The following is a 25,824-nucleotide window of genomic DNA, read 5'->3' on the forward strand; positions in this document are numbered from 1 at the left end:
ACAAACTAGTTGAGTCATAGTTTCCAAGGTCACACCCACAGCGACACACCAGGAACAAAAAACAGAAAACAGTAAACTGGTTAATGACGATCCTTAAATATAAACACCGTGGTTCAATATAGCATCCGTGTGGTCTACTAAAGTGTCTTTGAGCAATATATTGAACCAGCTCTCAGGGCCCTGTTTATAGTTAAAACTGCCCCCTTTTAGGCAAACATAATGTCCTCATAGGACATTTAGCTCCAGTTTTTCCATTCCAGCTAAGTCAATTTCTGCAAATGTATGCACCCCCACTCCTCAGACCGACTTTTAAGAATATCACTACTTGTAATGCTTGGTCACATCCTGCCTAATGAGATCATAGAGCGATCTGGTGTCCACCGGCAAAATGTCTATCTTCTGAGAACATTGTTAACGTTTTTCAGCAAAGCAGTCACACTAAGTGACAATTAGTTAGGTGGTAAGGTGACAGCGAGTATCTCCAGTATGCAGGGATTCAGTGTCCTTGAGGAGAAACAGCTATGTTCTCTGGGCTGTGGGCTATAATTGACCCTGACCTTTGACCTCCTGGTGATTGCTATAGCAAGCAGCTTTCATGTTAATATCAGATTACTGACAAAGCATATCCCATTCAGGAACAGATGTAGCCTCATGGAGGAATTAGTTTCAGCAGTTGTGGAAATGCTATTATTTTTCTTCCTCACGAGACACCTTAAACCTCCATTCCTATAGGTGTCACTATAGTCATCCCCCTCCCTCCCCTCCCTTTCCACTCCACTCCTCCTCCTCCCTTCTCCTCCTCCCATCCACCAAACCTCCGCGAAGGGGTGTGCGTTTTGAAGGTTGTATGAAGCTAAACACCACCGCAGACGAGAGCAGTCGCCACTTGCCTTGACATCAACCTGGGACGAGCCTCTGCAGCCCGGGTGGAGCACACCCAAAGTCACCCCCGACCCCCCTTCCTCGCCCGCCTCTCATCCTCCTTCTGGGCTGAGCCCCCGACCGACCAAGGTCTTGTCATCCTGGGGACACGGTGGAATAGCCGCATACGCGGACGTTAATATCAAAAAGTTGAAACGCATAGGGCGCGCGGCAAAATGCAATGTGGCTGCAGCGTGGCTTCTCTTCAAGGTCAGTATCTGAGCATCGCCGCCCCACGGACGTGTTATTTCCCGGGCAGTCGGAGGGAAGAAGAGGCGTGGATAGGATGCCGCTGTGTCTCGCTCGCCTCCAGCTTCAACCACATTTCTCCGAGGAAGACATTGACAGGCACTGACACAGAAACTTGTGGAACAACGTTGTAAAAACAACAATAACCCAACAACCCCTGACCCGGCTCGGCTTGTTTTTAATAGCAGAGTTGTCTGTGCTGTTGTGTAAAAGAAAGAAAGAACAAAAAAAAGAAACTCTCAAACATCTTGGCGTTTCCTGCTTTCTCTCAACGGCCTGCGTGGCTGGGACTGTTTACCTGGCTACAGCGGCGCTGTCAGTCAAGCTAGCCCCACGTCACCTGACGGAATGGACGGTTGGTTCGGTCTGAACTGGTCCAACCGCCCGCAGGTCGCCGGTTGAAGAGTTGGTCAACCTGACTCACGTTACATTACGAAGTTGCGTTCAACTTCCTCGAACTTGCTGACTTTTTATTATCTCATTTCTTTTCAAATTACATCGCTTTGTGTGTGTGTGTGTGTGTGTGCGTGCGTGTGTGTGTGTGTGTGTGCGTGTGTGTGTGTGTGTGTGTGTGTGTGTGTGTGTGTGTGTGTGTGTGTTTCGACAACATGCCTTCGAGGATAGGTTCACGCGGCCGGGCCGGCACCGGTAAGAGTTTACCGGAGCGGGGACTGCTCCTGCTGGTGGTTTTGGTGTTACTCGAGGGCTCCGTGCGTCCTCTTGGAGCCGCCAGCTCTCCGGATACCAGCCAGCAGGAAGAGGTTGACAGCCACAAAGCGACGTCCCAAAGAGAGAACTACACTAAAAAGGCTTTCCCTGTGCTCAGCCTCGACTACCACCACATCCACACTCCCTTTGAAATCTCGCTATGGGTGCTGCTGGCCTCGTTGATGAAATTAGGTGAGTATCGCGTGAATGTCACGCACATTATTTTGTTCAGCTTATCCAGGAAATGCGAGATCAGGGTTCGGTTAGGCATAAGGTTGGCCACAGGTGTAGTCATTGCAAGTAAGTTAACACATTTTGCAGCAAGTTGTTCAGACGCACAATTGTCTGCATGTCACTACAATATCAAAACAAATCAAAGTATTGTCTGTTTTTATCAGACAGGTCTTTAAAATCAAAACCACATGTTGAACCAATGTGTCTGGACTATTAGTCTAGGCACAAAGGGCTAAATAAAAACCTTGAACCTTGAAGACTGGGTTCAGATAAATCCACAGGGATCACAACACATCTTTTAATGGGTTTACAATGATTGACAGAAAGATCAAAACCCAGTCACTTTACAGTGACAAGATAATCTCTGTCCACCAGTCCAACCTGCTGCCTGCTGACTTGCCAATGAAAGACGCCACTGTTATGCTCACGTAGCAAGTCGGACCAAAATAGCTCAGTTTAGCTGGCGGATCTATACCGCTTGTCACGCAGGTTTCTCATCCTATCTGTCGGCCTCGTGTGGAGAGGGTCTTTTGCTCGCGATGCCCTTCCTGCTTGATACAGTGATGACTAAGCACCTTGGTGCAGCGGTCTGGATGTTGCACCGCAACTATTTTGCCAGTTTTCAAGACAGTGGAACTTCCTGCTGCGCTGTCGTGAGCCAAAGCCTTGAGGCATTGTCACGAAAGAGGTCTCAAAATCTAAATTTGAGTTGAATCACTTCAAACGATTGTTCCCAACTCAGACACCTAATGCAAGGCTTCTGTCCAGCTCTTCACTTTCCTCTGTTGCTTTAGTGTTTCCCGTTTCCTCATTCTTTGTGGCCCCTCCTTTCTCCACACCTCTGTGCTCTCGTTCGTTTCCCCTTTCTTTTCTATACTGTGCTGTCATCAAGGCCTCCTCGCATTGTGCTTTCCACAAAACACTGCATTGTCCCCTGCTGTCTTTTTCCGAGAGCCAGCAGCTCGTCAGTTGCCTGTGACATCAAGGGCCTGACTGAGCACCAGCCGGTAGCCGGGGAGGATACTGCCTCCCTGTCTGGGCGAGAAGCCCGGTGTCTACGGGGAAGGGGCTGGCAGAGAGGGACCGCCTGGCTCGGGTGGCTCTCTGTTAGGGCGCAGCTCAAGGGCATGGGGTGAAAATGAGAGATTAGGAAAATGGAGAGAGGGGAGTGAGTTAAAGGAAGGATGGAGCTTCAGGAAGTAAAGGGGAGTCAGAAAAGAAATGAGGCGTGATGAGTGTGCACACTGACAGCAGTGACCTTAAGCCTCTGATTATCCCAGGGTGACTGAAAATGGGCAGCGGGTAATTCAAAGTAGCTGTTACATTGCTCAGCCATGGCAAAACTACTGGTTCATATCTTACAAGCCTAAAAGCAACTCCGCACAGTCCATTTATCTATTCAGCAACCCTGTCACTGTGAATGGTGCCTATCTGTCCTTATTTTTGCAATCTTTTCTGAATTGATTATGCCTGGTGCAGAAGCTTTTCATATAAATCAAAACCCAGGGGATGTCATTTAAAGAATATGCCCCGGCTGGTACGGTCCTTATATTTACGAGACATCTTCTGTTTTGTCTCCCGTAATTAGGCTACAGACCAGTACCCCTCATGAATAACAATTATTTTTCAACCTCTGACTTAAAAGCTGTAATTATCACTGGAAACCTGCTATACAGTCGTCATAAAGGAATCCTCAGTGTTTAGGAGAAGGTTGTGTTTGAAAGGTTGTTGGGTATAATCAGGAAGAATTAATGCTAACAAGCTATGCCGTTATCTAAATGACCTTATTCCAATTTATTTTTGTGAATGTAATATGTAGCAAGAATCTCATAAAACAAGACTTACTTGGCACACTGTAGCAGAATGTAATGCTTATTACGTTTTATAGCCACATCAAACATCCACCAGGTTCCGACTTTATATTGACCTTTCGGTTTTGTCAGACCTGATAATGTTCACACTCGCAATACGCAAGTGTCTCCCTCCTTCAAGCCAAGGGCTGTGTAACTTGTCTTGCAAGTGCAGTTAGTCTCACCTTCCATTTACAATTCAAAACTGATCAAACTGTTTGAAGAGAGGGTGTGTGTGACACAGAGTTGCTGTTATCTGAGTGTAGTTTTCTTCTTTTGTCGTGGAAGTTGGACCTGCTTCCTTGATTCATTAAATGAAGCTGCATTCCAATGAGTAGGAGTGGGGGGGGAGTGAGCATCGGCTAAATAGTCAAAAGTGAATTGAAAAAGTAGTATCTATTTAATTTGTGATGCTCTCTGAATCTGTTATGCAAGAATTGAAAACATGTGTGATTGCTAGTAACTTTATGGAGAGTGTTGAATCAGATAAACAATACAACAGCAGCCAGACAATTCTAGGCTTGCAGTGATTTAATAGTCCGGTCATGACCATGTTATTAGCCGTGCAGCAGTTTTATTAGCATGCTTGTTGAGAATGCTGTGACAGTGCACATATTGGGTTGTCAATGCAAGCTTTGTTTATTATTAACTGTATTATTTGTAATTATAGGTAAAGCACGAAATGACAATTTCTGTGTATGCTATACTCCCTACATTTGTCTAAAAGTGCTAACTATTTAAGCACATATAGTCAGTAGAAGTGCCTAAGGGGAAATACAGATATAAAAAACAGTCATAACAATCAGGTTCTTCGTTATTGTTTGTTGTTGGTGTTTCTTCTTAGACAGTATGAGGTGACAGAAGGGGAAATGCAAAATACTATACTTACTCATTCCTGGGACAGCGTAGGTACATGCAGGTTCCAGAGGTTTGGTAGTGAAACTATGAGTGTGCATACAAGTGCATATTTTGAAAGTGATAACTTAGTGTCCTTTGTCAATGTTAAGGAGTAAGATATGGCTCGTATTCAATGGAAATCTAGAATTGTAACTTCAGTAGCAGAGTCAGTGTTGAACATTGATGTTTTACCAAGATTCATTGAAAAAGTGTTGTTTGTCATGTATTTATCGGTTTCAGTTGGATACTACTGGTTAGTTTTTCAGGCCCATTATGTGTGCTTCTTGTTGACATTTCTTTTTGTTGTATTTTTCAGGATTTTGTTATCTTAGTTTACTTTTTTTCTTTTTTGGAATTGTTTGTTTTTCTCTTCATGTAAAGGTCAGGTCTGTTGTATGAGCCTGTAGCCTCTTAGCCTTTCCTGTGACATTTCTTATTTTATTCCATATCTTGATTTTCTTGTGTGTGTGTGCAGGGAAAAAAACAGTTGTTTTAATAATCATTGATTTTATAAAAAAATTTTCTCATTCCTGTGGTTCCTTCTTACTCTTACACCTGAGGAACTGCATAGCTGCAGATTGTTTTTTGTCTCGTAATTACCAGAAAAGACTGGTAAAACATTTCACAGTGTGTTGTTGAATTTGTAAACTGCACAGGTTTAATTTTCTTAGACCCATTATCTCTTGATTAATACTGTTTCAAGAATGTTGCAATTGTTCAGCTTGTTTGTGTTGAGTAAATGGTTCACTACAAACCTGCCCGCTCCTTAAAGGGTTTCTTTATCTAAAGTAGATGATATCTAAGGTGGGAGACATTATCAGAATCACTGGGTTGAACAATAAACCCTCTGTATACCCATTATTGGGCAAGATGTGTCCCTCCTAGTATCTCCTGCTACAGTTACTATACTTTTCTAATCAATCACATTTTGTTGATGAAATTAGCATTTGAAGCAAAGCACTGAAATCAACCAACATGTGTCTTATACATTTGCAGTGTAAGACTGCATGACTCTCTATGGGTAAGTTTAAGTAACTCATTTGTTGTAGTGGAGTCCTACATTATAGGTTTTGGCAAACCCATTTCGAGATAAGGGCCATACTATTGTCCTTATCGATAAAGGCAGCGTGGGAAAGATTCCAGGCCCATCATTAAAAGCCACACCCTTGGTAAAGCTTGAGTAAATGCGTCACAAGCTATACACATCTTATCTTGAATGTGTTATTTAGGTTATGGCTTTGCACACAAGTGTTCTTCAAGAATAAAACGTGTACATGCCCTTAATCTTAGAAGTATATGTATTTTGCCTCCCATTTTATATAATTCCATAAACACTCAATCCAATTGATGTAATTGTATTCCAAAGCAACAATGAATATTGAATGGTTTCAATGTTTCTTCATTCCGTGCCCAGGGTTGCAAACAGTAATCACCATTCAAGGTGTCATAGCGAAGGACGTTCTCACAATTAGTGGTTGCTGTTGACACCGGTATCTGTTCATCATTAGACCGGTGGCTTGGACTCTTTACATCATAGAAATAACTGTCTTATCTGAAATATTGTTGTCGTTCCCATGGAACAAGACCATTTCTTGTCAGACTCAAGACTGTGACGCCAAATTTTGCTTTGAGTCTTTTTAAGCTGAAATAACGAATATCATGAAACCAGAACTTGTCTATGTAATCATTTATTCCCTGCGCAGAGAAGAGCCACCGTTACAGAGTCATTATGAGTCTCTATAAGGATACACTGAAGAGTGACAATTCACATATAAGAGAGGAACGGTGGGGGTTGCAAAGGAACATGTGGTTAAAGACTGTAGCAAAGGGACTGAGTCAGCGTGGGAATCGAAACATCTAACTGTCTTCGTCCTGCCCTTAATTTATTACCTGTCCACACAAGTGATTGATTACTTGACACCAGGTACGGGGGTTCTTATGCCATTTGCTTTGTAAACCCCCCAGTACCCCACTGCAGGATAAGATGGTTTGCACATATATATTTGTAAACCAGTTCACTAAAATATAAAATACAACTAAGAATACACGATTCCCATTATAAGACAATCTTATAATGATGGATCTACTACAGTGTTTTTACTAACGTTGTTTCCCTCCCATGCCAAATCTTAAATTGTTTCTATCTTTTCACTTTCTTATCTTTGAAACACCAGACTAACTAAACGTTATGCCTAGAAGGCCTTTGTACAGTATTGCTTGTAACTGACATTCGATACCATCACTGGATTCTACTCCATTCAGTAGTTGTAGTGGAAGATGTGCTTGTGAATTATAGTGAGGATCACACATTTCTGTTGCTTAGAATCATGACCACGTGAGGAGTCACCCATGTGAGCCGGTATTGTTGTGCAGATATGGCATCAGGGATCATACTGGAATATACCAACAGCAGCAGGCCTTTATTAATAATTTAAACCAACACTGCACTTCCACAAGCAACTCGAGGAGCACAATGATCTGCATCAAACAATGACACACAAAAGCGTAGTTTTTACACAGCACTGTTGTCAGGGACAAGGCCGGCGTCGCTCTGAAATAAATGTGTATCTTGACCTTATTGGAATCTATGTGCCATGGTGTTGGAACGCCCGCCAGACAGTTTGCCATCTCAAATCCGAGGTAAAGAATCAAACCAACGCATCATTAATCACCTTCTTCAACAAAGCGACTGTTTCAATGTATTCTCTCTTTTGTGCTTGCTTAGTCCAGCATATTTGGTTGCCAGCAGTGTACAATTAGTCACCTGGCAACGGGACACAATTCCTGGCTTGGAAATTATCTTGTGTGTAGCGGTACCAGGCTGTGCTGACACTGGGTACACATGCAGAAGTGAGACGGCTGTTACCCTTTACTGGCTTTCAATAACCTTGCTGCATAAAGGCACTCAGGGGGGAACAGGGAAAGGACACAGTGGCTGCCATTATTGACAAGCAGCCAAAATGAACCGCCTGATCTTACAGATTAAGACTCGGGCACAAAAATCCTTCCATGTACTGTGTTTTTTTCTTCTTCCATTGAGTCCACTTAATGCCTGTCTCTTTCATACTTAAGTCTTGACAGCATTGCAGTTGTGTGGCACGAGTTGCTCTTTGAAGTTCACAGCCCTCCTTTTCACTTATCTTATCTCCTGCGGCATGGCTCTTCACTGATGAGCACTGAAGACCATAATTGGACTCACGCTGGACACATTTAAGAATGTGTGAACTGTCGCCACATAGCCTTGGTTGGAAACGTCTGTCCTCCACTGAGCCTTTTGTCCTGGGTCCTGCATGTGTTGATAATTTTTAAAAGGATCAGCATTGATGCCGAAAGGGCCTCTTGTGTAATTCTCTTCCTGGTTGTCCGGCATGCACAGTCTTCACTTGTCCCTCCTGGTCACCCATGAACGATAATGGGTCATTTAGAATGAGTCATTCTTGGATCCAGTGGTGAGTGTGCTACTGCTTAAGGCACCAGCAGTAATACGTTTAGGTCCAGCCAGTCATGACCTGTTTGCTCTTCCCTCGAGAACTTCACTGTCCTCCTTATTATTGGAGGATTTGTGTAAATGGATTTCCTTGCAGGGCTTGGCCATTTGTACAGTTCAGGTGCTTTCTACATTTGAGAATTGAAAGGATATTCCCCTGTGAGCTTCTGAGTTGTATTCCACAGCTTATGCTGAGGTGAGCCTGAGACTAAAATACCACATTTTCACAAAATGTTCAGACTCAAGAATGTAAGAACCCACTGTGACTTATTTAGGATTTATCTTATATTGAAATATGAGAATTGTGAGGCTTTGATGTGGATTCTCATACGCAATAATATTTATTTGGTATGGAACCCTTGACAGGAACCCCCTAACAGAACTTAAGATGGTGTGTTGATACTATTTTAAAAAGATGATCACAGTCTTCATATACCTGTGTGATCTTTAATTGCCTGATTCAACTTAAAATTCCAGTGTGGTGTGGCCTATTTATGGATCATGATTCAGGGAGTGAAAGCTGGGAGCCAGAAGTCCCTTGGCTCAGCTTCATTACTTCATGTCATTTAGAAGGTCACTTAACACAAGGAATCATGGGACTTCTTGTCCTAATAATAATACCCCCTTGGTTTCCCTATTTAGTTATACTTTTTGTTAGCAGAGCTTTGAAGTATGGATAGTTCTATCATGAGTATCAAAAAGCTCTGCATTACCAGAAGGTCTTCCTTTGGCTGCTTAGTGGCTAACAGACGTTTGTATAACTAGAGCACTTACTAGTGTAAGTGATTGGGTGTATGGAGGATTTATGAAACCCTGTCTACCACTGGAAGCAGTCCCTGTGGACTTTGCTGAAAAAAAGCCTTGTGTTTATAGTCAAGTCAACCTGATGAATCCCAGACCGTATAATGTTGTCAATCACAAGGTAGCCACGCCCTGAAGTATACTCTGCTTTATCGTATATTTTACTTTGAATGGGAGCATTATTTACTAAATGACCATAATGCTGTACTGAAACTAGCGATTTAGACCATCATCTAATGTTTACAATGTTTACTGAGGCAATACATCAAGTTAGAAGTAGGGACCTTTCCTCATAGACTTCTAGACAATCTGTCTTCTCCTTACAACTATACAGATCACACCCTGCTAGCTATTCGAAAGAATGCCAGTTTAAGGTACTTCTGCCCCTGACTTATCAGACCCTGAGTTTGCCGCCTTATCAGTTCTTAGATAATATTGGTCCGTTGCCGTTCAGTAGTGGCTCTAACTTTTTTTCAGGTGTTTACAGAGGATACTTCTTTTTCAAACACATGCAATATGTTTTCTGAGAAATGTAGAGCCCTTCTGCTCTCAAAGTCTGGCTGGGAGAAGTAAATGCTCTTCGTTTTTAGATCGTGTTTTAAATAAATATCATAACACCTTGTTGTAAGCGTTGACGTCTGCAACAGGTGAACATGCTTGTCTTCCATAAAAGATAACCATACACGCATAAAGTCTTCAGCTTACCTCATGTACATACATGAAGTGTTGCTACATTTAAATTGTGAAGTGGGGAATCTCTGAATTCTTTGCAATTCTTTACATGCCTATGTAATAAAGCTAATACTGGCAGAATTATGTAAAACATTATCATACATTCTGTGGAAGGCCTGTCACTGTAGCCTGTTCTGTTCAACTGGGAACCAATTAGCTTGCTGGAGGTGTGCTGGAGGGACTGAGATCTGGGGTCCCCCACACTGAACAGAGATCTCTGCGGTGTTGGAAGTCTCAAACACTTAGACACAGCCTATTAATTATGTAACAGTGTATAGGGAGTTAAGACACTGTGAACTATAATGTGCTAATTTATGGTGCTAATTTATGGTTCATTGTGAAGCCTCCAGTAAGCAGATTGATGCTTTCTTCAGAAGAGGCATTGTGCTGTTTCGATAGTCTCGAAACTAGCTGTGGAATTTACATCCTGCTCGCCATATAAGCCTTCAGGGGGGAGAGCACATAAAGTTTCTGTTTACTGTATTTCAAGCCGTTCTCACAGAATATATGTGTTAACCCACCTGACTGCGAAGCCTCTGTGGCATCGAAAAGAGATGAGCACTCAGTCTCTGACGTCTCACTGTGAGTGAATTAGGTCTCCTTAGACCATTTAAGACAAAGACTCCCTCACTATCTTTCCTCAAAGCTCCTGGGTTACAGCCGCATGCAGCTGCACAATCCATAGGCATGCACTTGTTTAGCTTGTGTGCTGGAACAGTAAAAGGGTATGAACAGCCCTCCCCCACCGCCAATATCTTGTATTCCTACAGAGAATTTCTGATGCTACCAGAAGGGACACGACGAGAGGGTGGAGCTAAGTTGAACCGAACGCTGAGTAAGACATTTTTAAGCAACCAAAAGATTTGCAATTAACTTTTATTAACTGAAAACACACCGTGAAAGGTCTAAAGATGTAGCTGACTGTGGCTCAGTGGTTAGCATGCCTGTCTTTCAATCAGAGGATCGGTGGTTCGATCCCCATCTCCACTAGTCCATGTCGATGTGTCCTTGAGGAAGACACTTAACCCCAAATTGCTCCCCATTGCTGTGTCTACAGTGTATAGAGTACAAATCTAAGTTGCTTTGGATAAAAGCGTCAGTGAAATGTAATGTATAACTCAAGGTAGCCGTGACCTAAAGCATACCCTGATATGTCTATTTCCCAATAATTTACTAAATGAACATCATGCTGTATTAAAGAAGACTTGAAACTAGTGATTGATATGATAAAACTCATGTTTACAATGTTTACTGAGGTAATAAATCAAGTGAGAAGTATTTTTCGTTGAATGGACGTCGTTTGGCAACCAGAGGAATCGCCCCCTGCTGGCTATTAGAAAGAATACAAGTTTAAGGCACGTCCGCATTGGCTTCACTTACCAGACGCGGAGGTTGCCGCCTGCCTATTACATAACAATGTTAGTAAGTGAATTAGCTGCTCCACCATCATCATTTATGTGTAAGCAAACTGGAGCCGGCCTGAGCTGTTCACCTGCCGGGCCCTCCCCCTCTCCGCTCAGGAGGGAACACACCCTGTGGCTACTGTGCCAGATGGTCACTGCCGCTGTTGTACTGAAGAGCTTCAACTTTGACGTGATGGTGCTTATTGATAGTTTAACGTGTGTGCTTTGATCCAAGCTTGTAACAACAACATGGGTTCAAATTATGTTCCTCCATTTGAATCTAAAACTTTCGGGGTAGACGGGTGAACAGCTGTAGATTAGGGTGGGATGTGAAGAACAACCTGGTGACATGGCTCAATTACCACGTTGATCCCTCTGTGTCTGTCTCTCATATTGACTTACTTACAAACGGGCTGCAATGTACAAGTCTTATTGTGTCATTCACAAGGGCATTTGATCCTTTTGGGGTATGTAATGCAAAGCGGGAGCCATTTCTTGCGCTGAGCTTCTACCATATGTTTTATGTCTATTTAATTTATTATCACTTATTCTTTGCCCCTCTAAGGTTGCTTAGCCTGTGTGTGAGCATGTAGCCCTACTTGGTTCATATTTGTGTTTGTGTGTCAGTGTTAATGCAGCATGTGGTTAACTGATACAGTGCCAGCTCGAAATTGATGTCCATGTGCCGCCGTAGTGTAGAGTAAATATAGCCGGGGGAAAAACCTCCCACTATGCGATGCACGCTGCCGTCTCTTTGAAGTCTTCAGCTTCTTTTGTTTACTATTTAAGCACAGGCTGCAGTTGTCACGTCACCGCACTGTGTATATAGTCTGGTCTGTGTTCATACTTTAGGAGTGCACTGCATAAACAGAAACAATATCTCATGTTTTCCCATAGAGCTGCTTGTGCTGTGACATGTGAGCCATGCGGCCCCAAGCAATAGTACAAAATTGCAAAAGGTTATTTCAGTTACGTGGGACTCCTCCAAAATTGGATTAGAACGTGAACGAGAAAACAAATAGAAGTTGGAAGATTCTCTTTTCATTTCACTGCCAGCACGTTTCTACTAGTCTTGTGATCTCCTGAATGTGGGCAGCCATGACTTGCTGACTTGTCCTATGAGATCTTTCTACAATTCATGTTTTGCATATTATTTCCATTTTTTCCTTCAAGAATTCCTAAGGCCATTGTGTGTGTGAGCCACGTGCCACACCAGTAACTCTACTACACACCTTCAAGACTGGAGATACCAATTTATTTATATGTTAAGCACATGCTGAGAACATCCGTTCTTTAAAAGTGTTCTTTTACAGACGGGAAATAGTCGAAAAAAGGGAGCAGGAAAGTCCCACAGAAGTTAGAATTTGCTGCCAAGATGGTGCTAGGCCTCAAAGAAGTGTGGTATGTCACAGCTGATTACTCTTGTAATTTTGTGTCGCTAGTATTCAGTTGGCAAAAACATTGGGAACAATTCCAGTACACACGCACATACACAGACTCAAGACACTGTTCAGGCCTAAAGCAATAAATCAGACAATTTGATGTTCAGGTAAATCACTTCCTCATTCTTGTTCTTTGTCTTCCTCCATGCCGCCACATCTCATGTTCTTTTTGTCCATCCATTTTCCCAGGGTTCCACCTGATTCCTCGCCTGTCCGGTATTGTGCCAGAGAGCTGCCTGTTGATTGTGGTGGGTCTGCTTGTGGGAGGGCTCATCAAACTAGCCGGAGAAAAGGTTCCCCCAGTGCTGGACTCCAAATTGTTCTTCCTCTGCCTGCTGCCGCCTATCATCCTGGATGCCGGCTACTTCCTGCCCATCCGTCCCTTCATGGAGAACCTGGGCACGATCCTGATGTTTGCTGTCGTGGGGACCTTGTGGAACACCTTCTTCGTCGGAGGTCTGCTGTATGCAGTGTGCCAGATGCAGCCTATGTCCATTCTCTACACGCTTGAGCTCCTGCCCTGTCTGCTGTTCGGCTCCATCATCTCGGCTGTGGATCCTGTTGCTGTGCTGGCCGTGTTTGAGGAGATTCACATCAATGAGCTGTTGCACATCCTGGTGTTTGGCGAATCGCTGCTCAACGATGCTGTCACTGTGGTGAGTGACCAAAACAAGAAATACGAGGCTGGGAGCAGGCTTTCCTGCTTCCATTTGTTTTTGAGAGAATGCATTTACTGTTTCACCAATGAGGTAGACTTGTAGAGTAGGAATACATATGCCGAGGTGTGAACCGTTTGTTGTAGCCATCAGAGGCTCATATAGCTTAACAGACATAATTGGGTGTTAGTTGTAACTCTAGTGACCAGAGGAACATTGACATTGTCTCCTTATGAAGAGCATCATCAAGTAATTTGTAGATTAAAACGGAAGCGTTGTTTAGCTCAGCAGTCAGGGAAGCAGCTAAAAACTCAGTCCCTGGGTTTTATCACCAGATCAGGTTGTTAAATTAAATCATTCTTATAACTACTCAGTTATACAGTTACTTAAGCATCATAGCTACCGAAGGCACCAACTTTAGTTTCAACAACCTGTGTTTTTATCGCAAAACACTTGTGTGAGTGTGTCGAGTGTGTCACACACCTAAACAAGCTGGTCGTCACTGTGTCATCATTGACACAAGCCGTTTTGAGTACAGGGTCTGGTGAGAGCTCATCATTCTTGTAGCTCTTGGCAGTCGATCTGCATGATTATCCTGTCTGGCATTACAGGACATAGTAAATGCTTAGTACAGAACAAATTTCTTAATCCATTTGGTACAAGAAAAAAAATGTGTGTTTTCCCTTTCCGAACAGTTATAGGATGTGCTCAGTTTCCACAAGGTCAAAATGCATTTTCAGTAAGTAAGAACATGACAATTTGCCAATAATTATAACCAATGTATTATCTTTTACCTCTGTTTTTTAGATTCAGAGAATCATACGGGTGTATGAGATGCACTAAACATTTGTTCATCATCCTATCAACATCCCGTTACTTTATTTCTAATGTGATCTACCCCTACTCCTTCTCCTAGGTGTTATACCACCTGTTTGAGGAGTATTCAGGTGCCGGCTCAGTGACGATCTTGGACAGTGTCCTGGGAATCATCTCTTTCTTCGTGGTTGCGTTGGGTGGCGTTCTAGTGGGAGCTATCTATGGGTTCCTGGCCGCCTTCACCTCACGCTTCACCTCCCACACGCGTGTCATAGAACCACTTTTTGTCTTCGTGTACAGCTACATGGCCTACCTGTCAGCTGAGATGTTCCACCTCTCTGGCATCATGGCGTAAGTTTGGGGATGGGTAATTATATCAATTATTAGGGAGGTTTAGAGGGAACTACACATTTTCAGAATGTACTGTGCACAGTCAATGTTCTTTTTCTGTACAACTCAAGTGTCATTTTCACACCACTTTACTGTATCTATTCCATATTCATATTTTAAGGTTCATGTTTTTAAAAAACAACCTGTATTAGTTTTCCTGAGGAACAGAGTTCACCTCATGCATCTTTAAGCATCTCATAGTTTACAGTTTTTAGCAACACTATTGGTGTGTATCTCAGCAAAATGGACCTAATTACTCTCTTTTACATATGCATACATACGTATGCTTTCATTAGACGTCTTTAAAGGCTGTTAGAACAGTGAGATCATGGATTGTCAGCATGGTTCGTCCTAGTATCCATAAGGGGAATAGTTCTGTGCTTTTGTCGAGTGTGTGAGCTTCTTCATACAGGTTCCACATTTACAAATTTAGTATCTAGTGTGTCATGTGAGCTCTGGTATCTGTGAAATACTCCAGCTGTCTCAGGGACGTCCCTCTTGCATCACATGATTTTAGTATGCAAATCTTCCCTCAGTGGTGAAATGTCATGGTCTATGTACAACCTTGCCACTGCAGGGAAAACCTATTTCAGTCATTGCCCTGACAGTGTCTCAACTGTACATCTTGGCAGATCCGTCTAACCAGCAAGATGAGGAATGAATCTGATCCAAAGTCACCTAAACCAAGCCTTAATTTATTGGCATCCCCACATTCTCTGAGGTGCCGTTTCTCATTTGCTCCTACGGTATTTTTCAATCTATTTTCTGGTTAAGGTGTTAGGAGTTATTGATGTTGTGGCCTGGAGGGGATGATTTACTGAATCTCAGGGCCGGATGAGGTGAAGCTTCAAGGACAAACTCTTCCAAAGCCTGTGGCTGCCTCCTTGCTCCTCACTTCAAAAACTAGATTTGTATAGGGATTTACAAAGAAGAAAGAAGAGGCGAAACAGCTTACTGGTATGAATTCCTTTCATAGTTCCCTAAAGTCTTCAGAACCAAACTAGTAGCCACTGAGGCTTATGAGAAATGGTTGCCGTTCATTTCTGGCCTCTACACATTTGACTCAGAAACATAGCATGACACCAGAATGAAATAGAGAAGTGGCCACCAGACGGGGAGGAAGACATCTTTTGTTGGTGTCACATGTTTCCAAAATCAGTTTGGAACTCTTGGTATCTCCAGCGCTCCTTTTTAGAGGAAACCTCTGATGCTACTGCTGCTGACGACTCACGTAAAACCACCCCTCCTTCTAAAGGCGTTTCCCATATACACATTTCTGACATTTATTATTTCTACTTGGCTTCATTGTTCAACAGTGTTTAATTGTTTATGACATCTGACATTTACAACAAATTTGATTTGGAAACTATGAAAATATTTTATGTTTGTTTATATATGTCATTTGAGTAAACATCTGCCTCTTCTCCTTCCAGGTTAATAGCTTGTGGCGCTACGATGCGACCCTATGTGGAGGCCAATATATCCCACAAGTCCCACACCACCATCAAGTACTTCTTAAAAATGTGGAGCAGCGTCAGCGAGACACTAATCTTCATCTTTCTGGGTGTGGCCACGGTGGACGGACCTCACGAATGGAACTGGACCTTCGTCACCGTCACTGTCATTCTGTGTCTGGTGTCACGGGTCATAGGTCAGCTCTGCTGCAGTGATTCTCACAACTTTGTCATGTAAACATAGTGGTGTCAGGCTGGGTTGTGTAGCAATACTGCATGAGGAGGAAACTGTTAATCTTCAACAGAGGAAGTGTTGTTGGTTTGTTTTATTTTCAGTTTTTGGGGTTAATTCGCGCAAAATCTTTTTGATGATGTGGTTGGCTTTTATCGATTAATCATGAAAGAAACAGTCACTTGAAAGTTCATCTTGAAGTGCTTTTGATTTAACAGGTTTGTCATCAACTGGGCTTCAATGCAAATCAAAAAGCGCAACAAAAACGAGTTGCTTTGTATTTATATATCTTCTAAGGAGATGAATGTGTTTTAGAGCCCTTTGAATTGGGCTGTGATATACACAGAAAGGGTGTCTATGTAAAAAGTCATTTTATTCAAAAAAAGGGAAAAGGGTGTGTGAGAAGGAGCCTCGCCAAGGATTTCCGGGTTGACTTCAGGCTGTCACAAGTCCTCCCGTTCATAATTTGTCATATTCATTCTCGTTGGAGAGAGAAACTGAAAGTGAAAGAATGATAAGGTGTCTTGAGGCGATCAATACTGAGTTCTTTATGTGATATTCTCTGCCTGAAGAGCTGATGAGGCTTTGAGCAAATGTTGCAAAACACAAACATGCTGTCTGTGACTGAAGTCAGTAATAACGCACGTTGGTTTTCTATCACGTTGCTTGCATCACATGAGACATATGAGAATTCCAGTGGCTCTTCTCCTGTCAGAGAGACATTCTGATGTTTTGTAGAGGTTTTAGGTGGCTCACTAGAAACCACGTATATTTTGCAGTACTACTTTCCAAAGTATGCCTTAGAGTTCAGATTTTTTTTTTTATCCTCCAGGCAGCAATTGTTTTTTTTGTCATATTAACTTCAAATAGCAGACTTTGTTTGAGATGGGCTGTCCAAAATGACCTCATGTCTGCAAGTACTGATTGATTTTAAGAAGGTGGCAATGCATTACCACACATGGTATTTGGGGCAAAAGCAGATGTGATTATAACTGTGATGGTCTTAGTGTCACGTCTTGTATGCTGGCTTTTATAGTTTTATTAATGTAAACAATGGCTGTTTGAAAGATGGAGACATTGAAAAATCTAGTTACAGAAAGTGTTTTTATTTGACATCTTTCTTGTATTAACTTATTGGCAAGCAAAGTCATCGGTAAAGGTCAGAGAGAGCGCTGTTTGACCGACGTCTATTACACGCCCACAAAGTCACAAACCTCACATTCTCATGACATTGTCCTCCCCAGGTGTGGTTGGTCTGACCTACGTGATCAACAAGTTCCGCATAGTCAAACTGACGACCAAGGACCAGTTCATTGTGGCCTACGGTGGCCTGCGAGGTGCCATCGCCTTCTCTCTTGGCTTCCTGCTTGACAAGAATCACTTTCCCTTGAGGGACATGTTCCTGACTGCCATCATCACCGTTATCTTCTTCACGGTCTTTGTTCAGGTAAGAGCACCCAGTTTAGTTTGTCCTGCTTTGTTGTAAACGGACGTTCCTCGGGTCTAACCCTTATAATGGCATGTCATCGTGACCACAATCAATGCACAGTGCAAAGCGAACAGTGAAAATATTAAAGTACTGTTTGGCCACTCATGCATTATTCCAAGTCAGAGACAACATTTTATTCACACGGTTTGTACTTTAACCAATCTATTTTGTGTAGTATATTTTTTACAGTAAGTCTAGTTTGAGTTTTTACTTTCATCACTGTTAGAACACACTGATGGAAAACCAATCTAGCTCAGTTGTATTTGCGACCATTGAATTAGACGTTGTAAATCTTGTTCATTGTACTGGTCATGCTGAGGTGAAAACATCAATGGTACGCTCATGTATTTGCATTCCTAGAAAAAACAGATCCATTCAACGTTGCACTAAGTGGTCGGACGTTCTTGGTCTTGAAGTAAACAGATCCAGCTGGTTTGGGAAAATGTGATTTCAGCTTCTCCTCTAAAGTATGCCTCCATCAGGCAGGCAGGGGGGCTAATTAAGGCACCACATCAAAAACAGAGGCAGAAGGAATAACATCTGGTTTTATGTAGAGACCCTTTCCTGCTGTTGTTGTTTTTTTAACAGAGTCCACATAAACATAACATACATAAACAAACAGGCAATGACTTCATACATTTTAAGCCTCTGCCCTGTCCTGTCCGATAAACCAGTTCTCTAGTGAAACTGTAGGAGCGTTTGTGGAGGTGGTTTGGATCCAGAATGGAGGCAGCTAAAATAAAACCCCGAAGATATGTCGTCTCTCCTCAAAGGTGAGATCAGAAACATGTTTTATTGATGCTGCTGGATTCAGCACTTTCAGTCTGATGCTGAGACGGATGCAGACCAGGAGGGTAGAGGCCTCTTTCACCTGCAATGTGGAGTTATTTATAAGTATGACTCTTTGAGAGTATTTTTTAAATCAAAATAATCATGATCTATATGACCTTTTTTCATGTAATATAATAGACGTTTAATATCCTAATGGATGATATGTCCTCTCTTGTGTTGGATTACTTCTGAATACTTTATTATAGTATAACCAGTTAAGATTCTGGCCGATGTTGAATTGTCTGCTTAGTCGTCATTGGTTGTTGTAACTATTGTTCATATCAAGCAGGTGCTCAAACATTCTGGATACCCATGACATATTTACATTCCTCTCGTTCAGGGGTGAAGGAATACATGTTGTTATTGAAAATTCTTGTGTTTATTGTGGTTGAACTGAAATATACATGATGAGGTGGTAAAAGTGTAGGTTCCTCTGCATGCATGACTGGGTATTATTAAAGAGCAGGCATCTTCTGTCAACCACTTTAGGCCATTACAGTTAACCAGACGGTCGGCTTAATCTCTTTAAGAAGCAGAATGATACACTGGAGCTTTTAGGTGCAGACAGGCGCGAACACACACACACACACACACACCCCTAAATTAAAACCTTTTTCCAGTTTCTAAAATCAAAGTAAAAGTTAAAAAAAGGTTTTGGTGCCAGAACGTAACGTAATCTTTTTGTCTGAGTTGTTTGTTTATCAACATAAGATGCATAGTTGGAAACACACCAGTTGTGGTGCTTTCCAACCATTTTACACAGGAACAAACACAAAATGTGTACACACACTCAATCAAAGTAGTTGTTGTTAATGTAAGCACTTCAATCAGCTGAGTGTGTTTACAATCACATTTCCCCGAGCGGCGACCACCGGTGCTGAGAAATGAAGCCAAACGAAAGTGCCAAAAACTGCAGTTCCTCAAATGGCCGGTTGACACAGTGGAAACGAAAACGATTCAATCCCCAGAGACCATTGTGTCCAAATGCCCCACTTAACAGTAGAAATAAACATGGGTGCGCTCCAGTACAAAAATATGTCTTGCTCTCTCTAGCTAATATCCTGTATAGGGTGGGGGTGAATTTCTTGAAAGAAACGTCTCTCTGTAATGACGAGAGGGATTTCACTGTGCTTCTCTTACTGGGGCGTGGGTTTTGCAGATTTGTTACAGATTCAGATCTTTAAAGCTGAAATCTGCAACTTTCCATGTTGTCACTCACTAAAGTGCTGTGACGGAAACAACAACAGGTTTGGGAAGTTTGCCAGGGAAGGTGTGACAGATATCAGTTATCAGAGTATGGTGGTTTCTGTGTTCCAGTCAGTCTGACACACTGGAAGATTACAAAACGTTACACAAACCAGTTTTTAATCCTCCTCATTTCCTTCTTGCATACCGTAGAGTTGATGATAAGAGCCTGTTTCTCTCCTTTAGCTGAGGTCAGGAGGTGAATAATGAATAATGCTCTGTTCCTCTCATCCCTCTTGCAGGGCATGACCATCCAGCCCCTTGTGGAGCTTCTGGCGGTGAAGAAGAAACAGGAGGCCAAGCGGACGATTAATGAGGAAATCCACACCCAGGTAAGACCTTTGACCTCCAGCCACCCTCAGCCTGATCAGAAGCTGATGACTTCTTGACGGTTCATACGTATTAATAACCCAGAGCCTTTTGGTATGCAGTTGATACATAAGATGTTCAAATGGTTTGAACTGTTTTATACCACAAAACAATAAATTGACGGGATACTATTATATATTCCCTTCTGTTGTATTCATGTAAAATGTGGCGTCCTTTTTCTAGTAAAGCCAAGTTCACGCCACTCGACTTCCAAAGTCAGATTGATGTTCTGTTACTGTACTGTTAACGAGCCTCTGAGGCCATTTCTTGATTGCTGCTTCCACCTACTGGCTGTGTGGTGGTACTTCATCTCATTGATTGTATTGTACAGTATGTACTTGTACAGCGCAGTGAATGTCAATCCAAAGATTAGAACATGACCGTTAAATATAACATTCATACACACAGCGTCTTGTATCCACAGTTTCTGGTACTCAAACGCATCCATGAGTGACCACTGTGCTCCACAAGAGTAGATACAGCTCAGATGAGCACACACTTTTTTTACTAGCTGTATTTGGTAATCGGAGTGGGGATGACGTAACAAAACTGCGCTATTAAGACATGTCGCTCACAATGGCATCACGGTATCACGACCTAGGTGATGAGCTGTTATCATATGATCACGATATTTTTGTGATTGAATAGGGAATCATAGCCCGGAAATATATTTTGTATAGATCGCTGTTAACCGTGTATTTGTTTATCAAGAGGCTTTCAGATGAGCATAACCTTTAGATATTTTTTATAGATGGGTAAAAACAAAAGCCCTTTTAGCAGACGGACAGCAGCATGTGTACCTGTATCGCTGTATTATCTCACCCTTGGTGATCTAGAGAAACTTTACATACTGTTGCCACTTTTTTTTAAATTACTTTTTCCACTGCCACCCACGCAGTGCTGGGCAGTCTCTCAATAAATCAGTCTCTTCTGACAGAGCAGAAGTAAAGTCTGTGGCTCTGCTTAATGACCTGTTTCCATAGCTACGGTCAGAGCACCAGGGGCGACCTGCGGCCGACTGCAGTCTGAGCAACGAAGGCATCGGCACATTTATCTGAAGAGGCTCATAAACGCGGTCCGATCAGTCACCTGGCTGCTGCTGGTTTTCTCCCAGCATCATCATCACCCAAAAAACACATTTCACATTTTGCCGATAAGTGGAGACATTGGGAAAAAAGTGAAGTAGCTTTAAAAGAAAAACTGTCTTTGGCCAATTAAATGGCATATGTACTACAGCAGATGTAACATGGGCCCCGAGAAAGTTGTGTTTAGCGCAAGCTACACAAATATTGTGTCTTTTTCAATATATTAAAATACTCCACAGAGAAGGCAGAGGGTCGTATAGAAAGTGTGTCTTAGTCTTTTTTTGTTTGCCTCTTTTTATCCCCAGTTCCTTGACCACCTACTAACTGGAATCGAGGACATTTGTGGACACTATGGACACCATCACTGGAAGGACAAGTATGAACTTAACAGTCACAACTTTTGCGATCATTGGAGAATAATAAAATATATATATTTCACTGAGAGAAATTGTAACGATAAAGAGTTTTGTATTTTTGCTTTTTATATATCCATCTTCAAAATGGTACATTTTCTGTCATAATCAGCTGTTAGATCTAACCCTTGAGAGGCACAATAACTTTGGCTCCACATTTTATTTTCCTCTAATGTGCACCATGTGTCAAACCTCTCACATCTCTCCCGTTGCTGCTCCCACGACTGTCTTTGCCCCTTGTCTCTGTTCTTCATCCGTAACTCATCCTCTTCCTTCCAGACTGAACCGCTTCAACAAGAAGTATGTGAAGAAGTGCCTGATAGCCGGCGAACGCTCCAAGGAGCCGCAGCTCATCGCCTTCTACCACAAGATGGAGATGAAACAGGCCATTGAGCTGGTGGAGAGCGGAGGAGTTAAACTGCCAGCTTCTATGCCATCCACAGTTTCCATGCAGTAAGTATGAGGACACACTCATTCTCAGAAAACCAAACCGTCCCAAGTAAATATAAAATATTGTTCTGGCCACTTGGGGGCAGCAGAAACAAGTTATGAACCGAATATTGACAAGTCGTCACCTTGTTGATTTGGCCAAATTGTAAGCAAATAGTTACTTAATTACAAATCCAGCAGTTACAGAGCAACATTATAATTCATTTGGAGGTCATGTTTGTGTCCACCTGATGAATGTAACACCAGTAATCCCTCTATTTTAGCCCTGAGTTTAGTCTCAACCAACTCCACACAGTACCACCACAGTAGTTTCTGTCAAAGCTAAAAATGGAACAGGAAGCAACAGTTGTATTTTTGAATGTTGTTTTACATTACCTTAAACAGTGCATGGCTTTAATGACTTCATGGCTTTCATTTCTTTCTTCAGAGGTAGACAGACGGAAACTCTCTTTAAGTGAATCTCCCTTAAAACCACAACATTACTGTCATCCAAAGGTGTCATGGTGGGTTTCACGGTAGAGAGGCTGCCTGATGACTGGAAGGTTGATTGTTCTTTGACGAGGACTGATGTGTTACAGTTGTTTTGTTGCGAGCATTACATCAACAACACTGTCACCATCACCAACGCTACGTTGCAATGCCCCGAGTGAGCGAGGAGTGTTTGGTTATCATCACTCAGAATGCTTAATTGCTGTAACCTTCAAATAAAAATGTGTTTAACTACCTTAAGCAGCTGCACAGGTCTCATTAATTTCACATTGATTCATTGCTAAATTAAGCATTGGTCCGTTTTAATACACAGTGTGAGAGCCATTCTTTACTTATTGCAAGTAAATGCTGGAGAAAGTTGGATAAACTGGAAGAGATCCCCGGTGTTCAGAATCTTCTTTTTTCACTCATGAACAAATGAACATGAAGAATTTGTCATGTGTCTTGACAAACGCACTCACGGCAGACAAACTATGATAGTCCTGACTTTTTTTCTGCATTTTTCTCAGAAACATCCAGCCCAAGAAGCCTCCTCCTGCCAAGCCCGTGGAGAGAGCTCTGCCGCAGATGCCGAAAGGCCGAGAGGAGGAGATCAGGAAGATCCTCAGGAGCAACCTGCAGAAGACACGCCTAAGGGTAACACTGCCGCATGAACAATGAGACGGTTATGCGCTAAAGATGCGTTGATTGCATTACCGGGAGTTCAGAGCATATCACTGTTCATATTGATTTGCACTGATAAACAAAGTGGTATTAGACTACAATGTAGTGTATTGATTGTTACAGATTTGTAATTAAATCAGTAGCTGTGCTCATACATCGACTAATACTGACTTTGATGTTTAGGGACACAGAAAAGCACTTCTCTTTGATTTTCCCTTGTGGTCATCATGATCTGAGTAAAGGACACAAATGCATTTTAATCATAACTTCTGCAGGTCTTTGAGATAAACAAACTGTGTCAAAACCTTCCCTCTTTCATATGTTTCAACTTTTTTTTTGTTAATCATTAGTTTGTCCTCTTAAACTGAGTCATTTTATGTACCTTTTCTCTCTCAGCTGCGCTCCTACAACAGACATACTCTGGTGGCCGATCCTTTCGAGGATGGCTTCGGTGACTTCCTCATCAAGAAGCAGAAGATGATTGAGCTGGAGAAGCAGGTATGATAATCAGTCTGTGCCAGGGCAACGCCTCTTAAATCTGGAATGAGTCTGAGCCAGCTGTGTGCGTCATCACATTTCATTGACACCTCGTCATGGCACGATTGAATAAATGCAAGTCAGTGCTGAAGAAGAGATTTTGTGATACCGTAGGAGTGTGCCTGTTACAAACTTTAGAACATTCACTTTGTAATAAACCAGGAAGGAAAAAAACCAGGAGAAGCACAGAAGCAACAGACGAACAACAGCTTTTCTCATTTCATACCAGGCCACCAGCGGTTAAATGATTTGCCAAAATGATGATGTGTGTTCTAATTAAAGTCCTCCTTCAGTCTCCTGAACACATTTTCGCAACACAAATGGGATCTGATTTATTCACATGGTTGAGTGACACATAATTTGAATTAAGTTTCTCTAAGATATTGATAAATAATCAATTACCGAATTGTTTGAGTTTGGCTGCTGCACTACGAACAATCGAATGAAGCAGAGTGTGTATTTCCTGTTTACATGAAAACACGCAGGAGCCTAAATCATCCCATGAACAAACAGTGTCCCTGTGTGTTCTCAGATAAAAGACATGAATAACTACCTGACGGTGCCTGCTGCTCCCTCTGACTCCCCGACCTTGTGCAGAGCCAGACTGGCCTCAGGTAAACGCATCATTCTTAGCCACGGCCGAGCGCAAACACTCGATAGCTTCCACCGTCATACTGAAAGGAATCACATAAAACAGTCAGAGAAAATTCATTACGCCACTGATTCATTACCCACGGTGATGAGACATTATATTTTGTTAGGCTCTCATGGCGCTGCTACTTTTCACACCTGCAGCAACAGATATTTCCTCGCTGATGGAAACATGTTTGCATGTGGCAGCCAGCATGTAAACCAGTGTGTGGTTTCATTTTAGGCACAAATACTGATTTCAAACCTGCTCCGCAGCAGAAAGGAAACAAAAGCTGTCCAGGTATGTAGTGAGTGTAGAGAAGATTTTGAGTAGTGATAACCCAGCAGCGATGCTAACATGCATGTGTCGGATATGTTGCTCGTTAACACTCATTGCTCGTTCATCACTAACGAGATCTCGTGACATGGTTGTCGAGGTCAAACTCCGATGATTTATTATCGCTAAGAAACAAAGCCTTGCTGTTTACAGATTAGAGTCCATCATGATGTATGTTGGAATTTCAGCTTGTGTTTTTCCATCATAAGTTCTCGCTTAAAAGTGGAATTATTCCCAGCATGTGTTGCATCATATATCATTGTGACTCATTTTGCATTATTGTCGTTGTGCCGTGACATATTTGAAAAGGTCTTGCAGCCTCGAATTTGTGCAGTGATTGTAGCGTTGTTGACCTGAATATATTTGTTGACCCTGGTTCTCCTCCCCTTGTACATCGTACGTTCGTGCACGCTGATGGCAATGTCGTAATGATATGTAATCCCTTTTTAAAGCCTCGGTCAAGTTAATTCCCTGATATTGCAGACCCACAAGCCTACAGCGCGAAGCCGGCGTCGGACAGCGTGCCGACCATCCAGGTGGACCTCGCCTCTCCTCAGTCTTCAGACTCCATCAACCTGATGGATGAGTTCAGAGCGACCAAGAAGAAGCAGCAGGAGGACCAGGGCCTGACGATGAAGCCGAGTGGCCCTAACAAGCCAGGTGAGGCCGACGGAGGCAGAGAACAGCAGAAGATGACGAGGTGCCTGAGCGACCCCGGCCCCAGCGCTGACGAGGAGGAGGACGAACCTTTCCTGCCTTGATACAGCAGCCTGGATATGGAGGGGGAGGGGTCACTTATTAGAGGAGAGAAGGCTGCTTCACTGCTCTGCTCTAAATGATCTCTTTGGTTCAGACACCAAACAAGCCAAAACTGCTACTGCTATAACCACGAAAACTAAAAACAAAATGAGATTGTCTGAGCAGAAAGAAAAGAGTCATTAGTTTGTAATTACCATTGCTCTGTATTGTTTTAGACGGGATCGGAGCATCTTCAATCTGAGAGATTGTGGAGTT

General features: G+C 42.5%; 1 protein-coding gene across 1 annotated transcript; it reads left to right on the forward strand.

Moving 5' to 3' along the window:
• Positions 1–1,778: 1,778 nt before the first annotated feature.
• Positions 1,779–25,571, forward strand: slc9a1a (solute carrier family 9 member A1a; the record flags this gene model as incomplete). The annotated part of the gene is made up of 13 exons (XM_079227113.1): positions 1,779–2,070; positions 12,914–13,380; positions 14,297–14,547; positions 16,020–16,237; positions 17,517–17,719; positions 20,080–20,169; positions 21,597–21,667; positions 21,984–22,157; positions 23,153–23,279; positions 23,703–23,804; positions 24,376–24,457; positions 24,718–24,774; positions 25,294–25,571. 13 exons carry the CDS (start codon positions 1,779–1,781, stop codon positions 25,569–25,571), a joined length of 2,412 nt encoding a protein of 803 aa, XP_079083239.1.
• Positions 25,572–25,824: the final 253 nt, after the last annotated feature.

This window comes from Taurulus bubalis (genome assembly GCF_910589615.1).
Source record: "Taurulus bubalis genome assembly, chromosome: 12".
NCBI classification, from domain to species: domain Eukaryota; kingdom Metazoa; phylum Chordata; class Actinopteri; order Perciformes; family Cottidae; genus Taurulus; species Taurulus bubalis.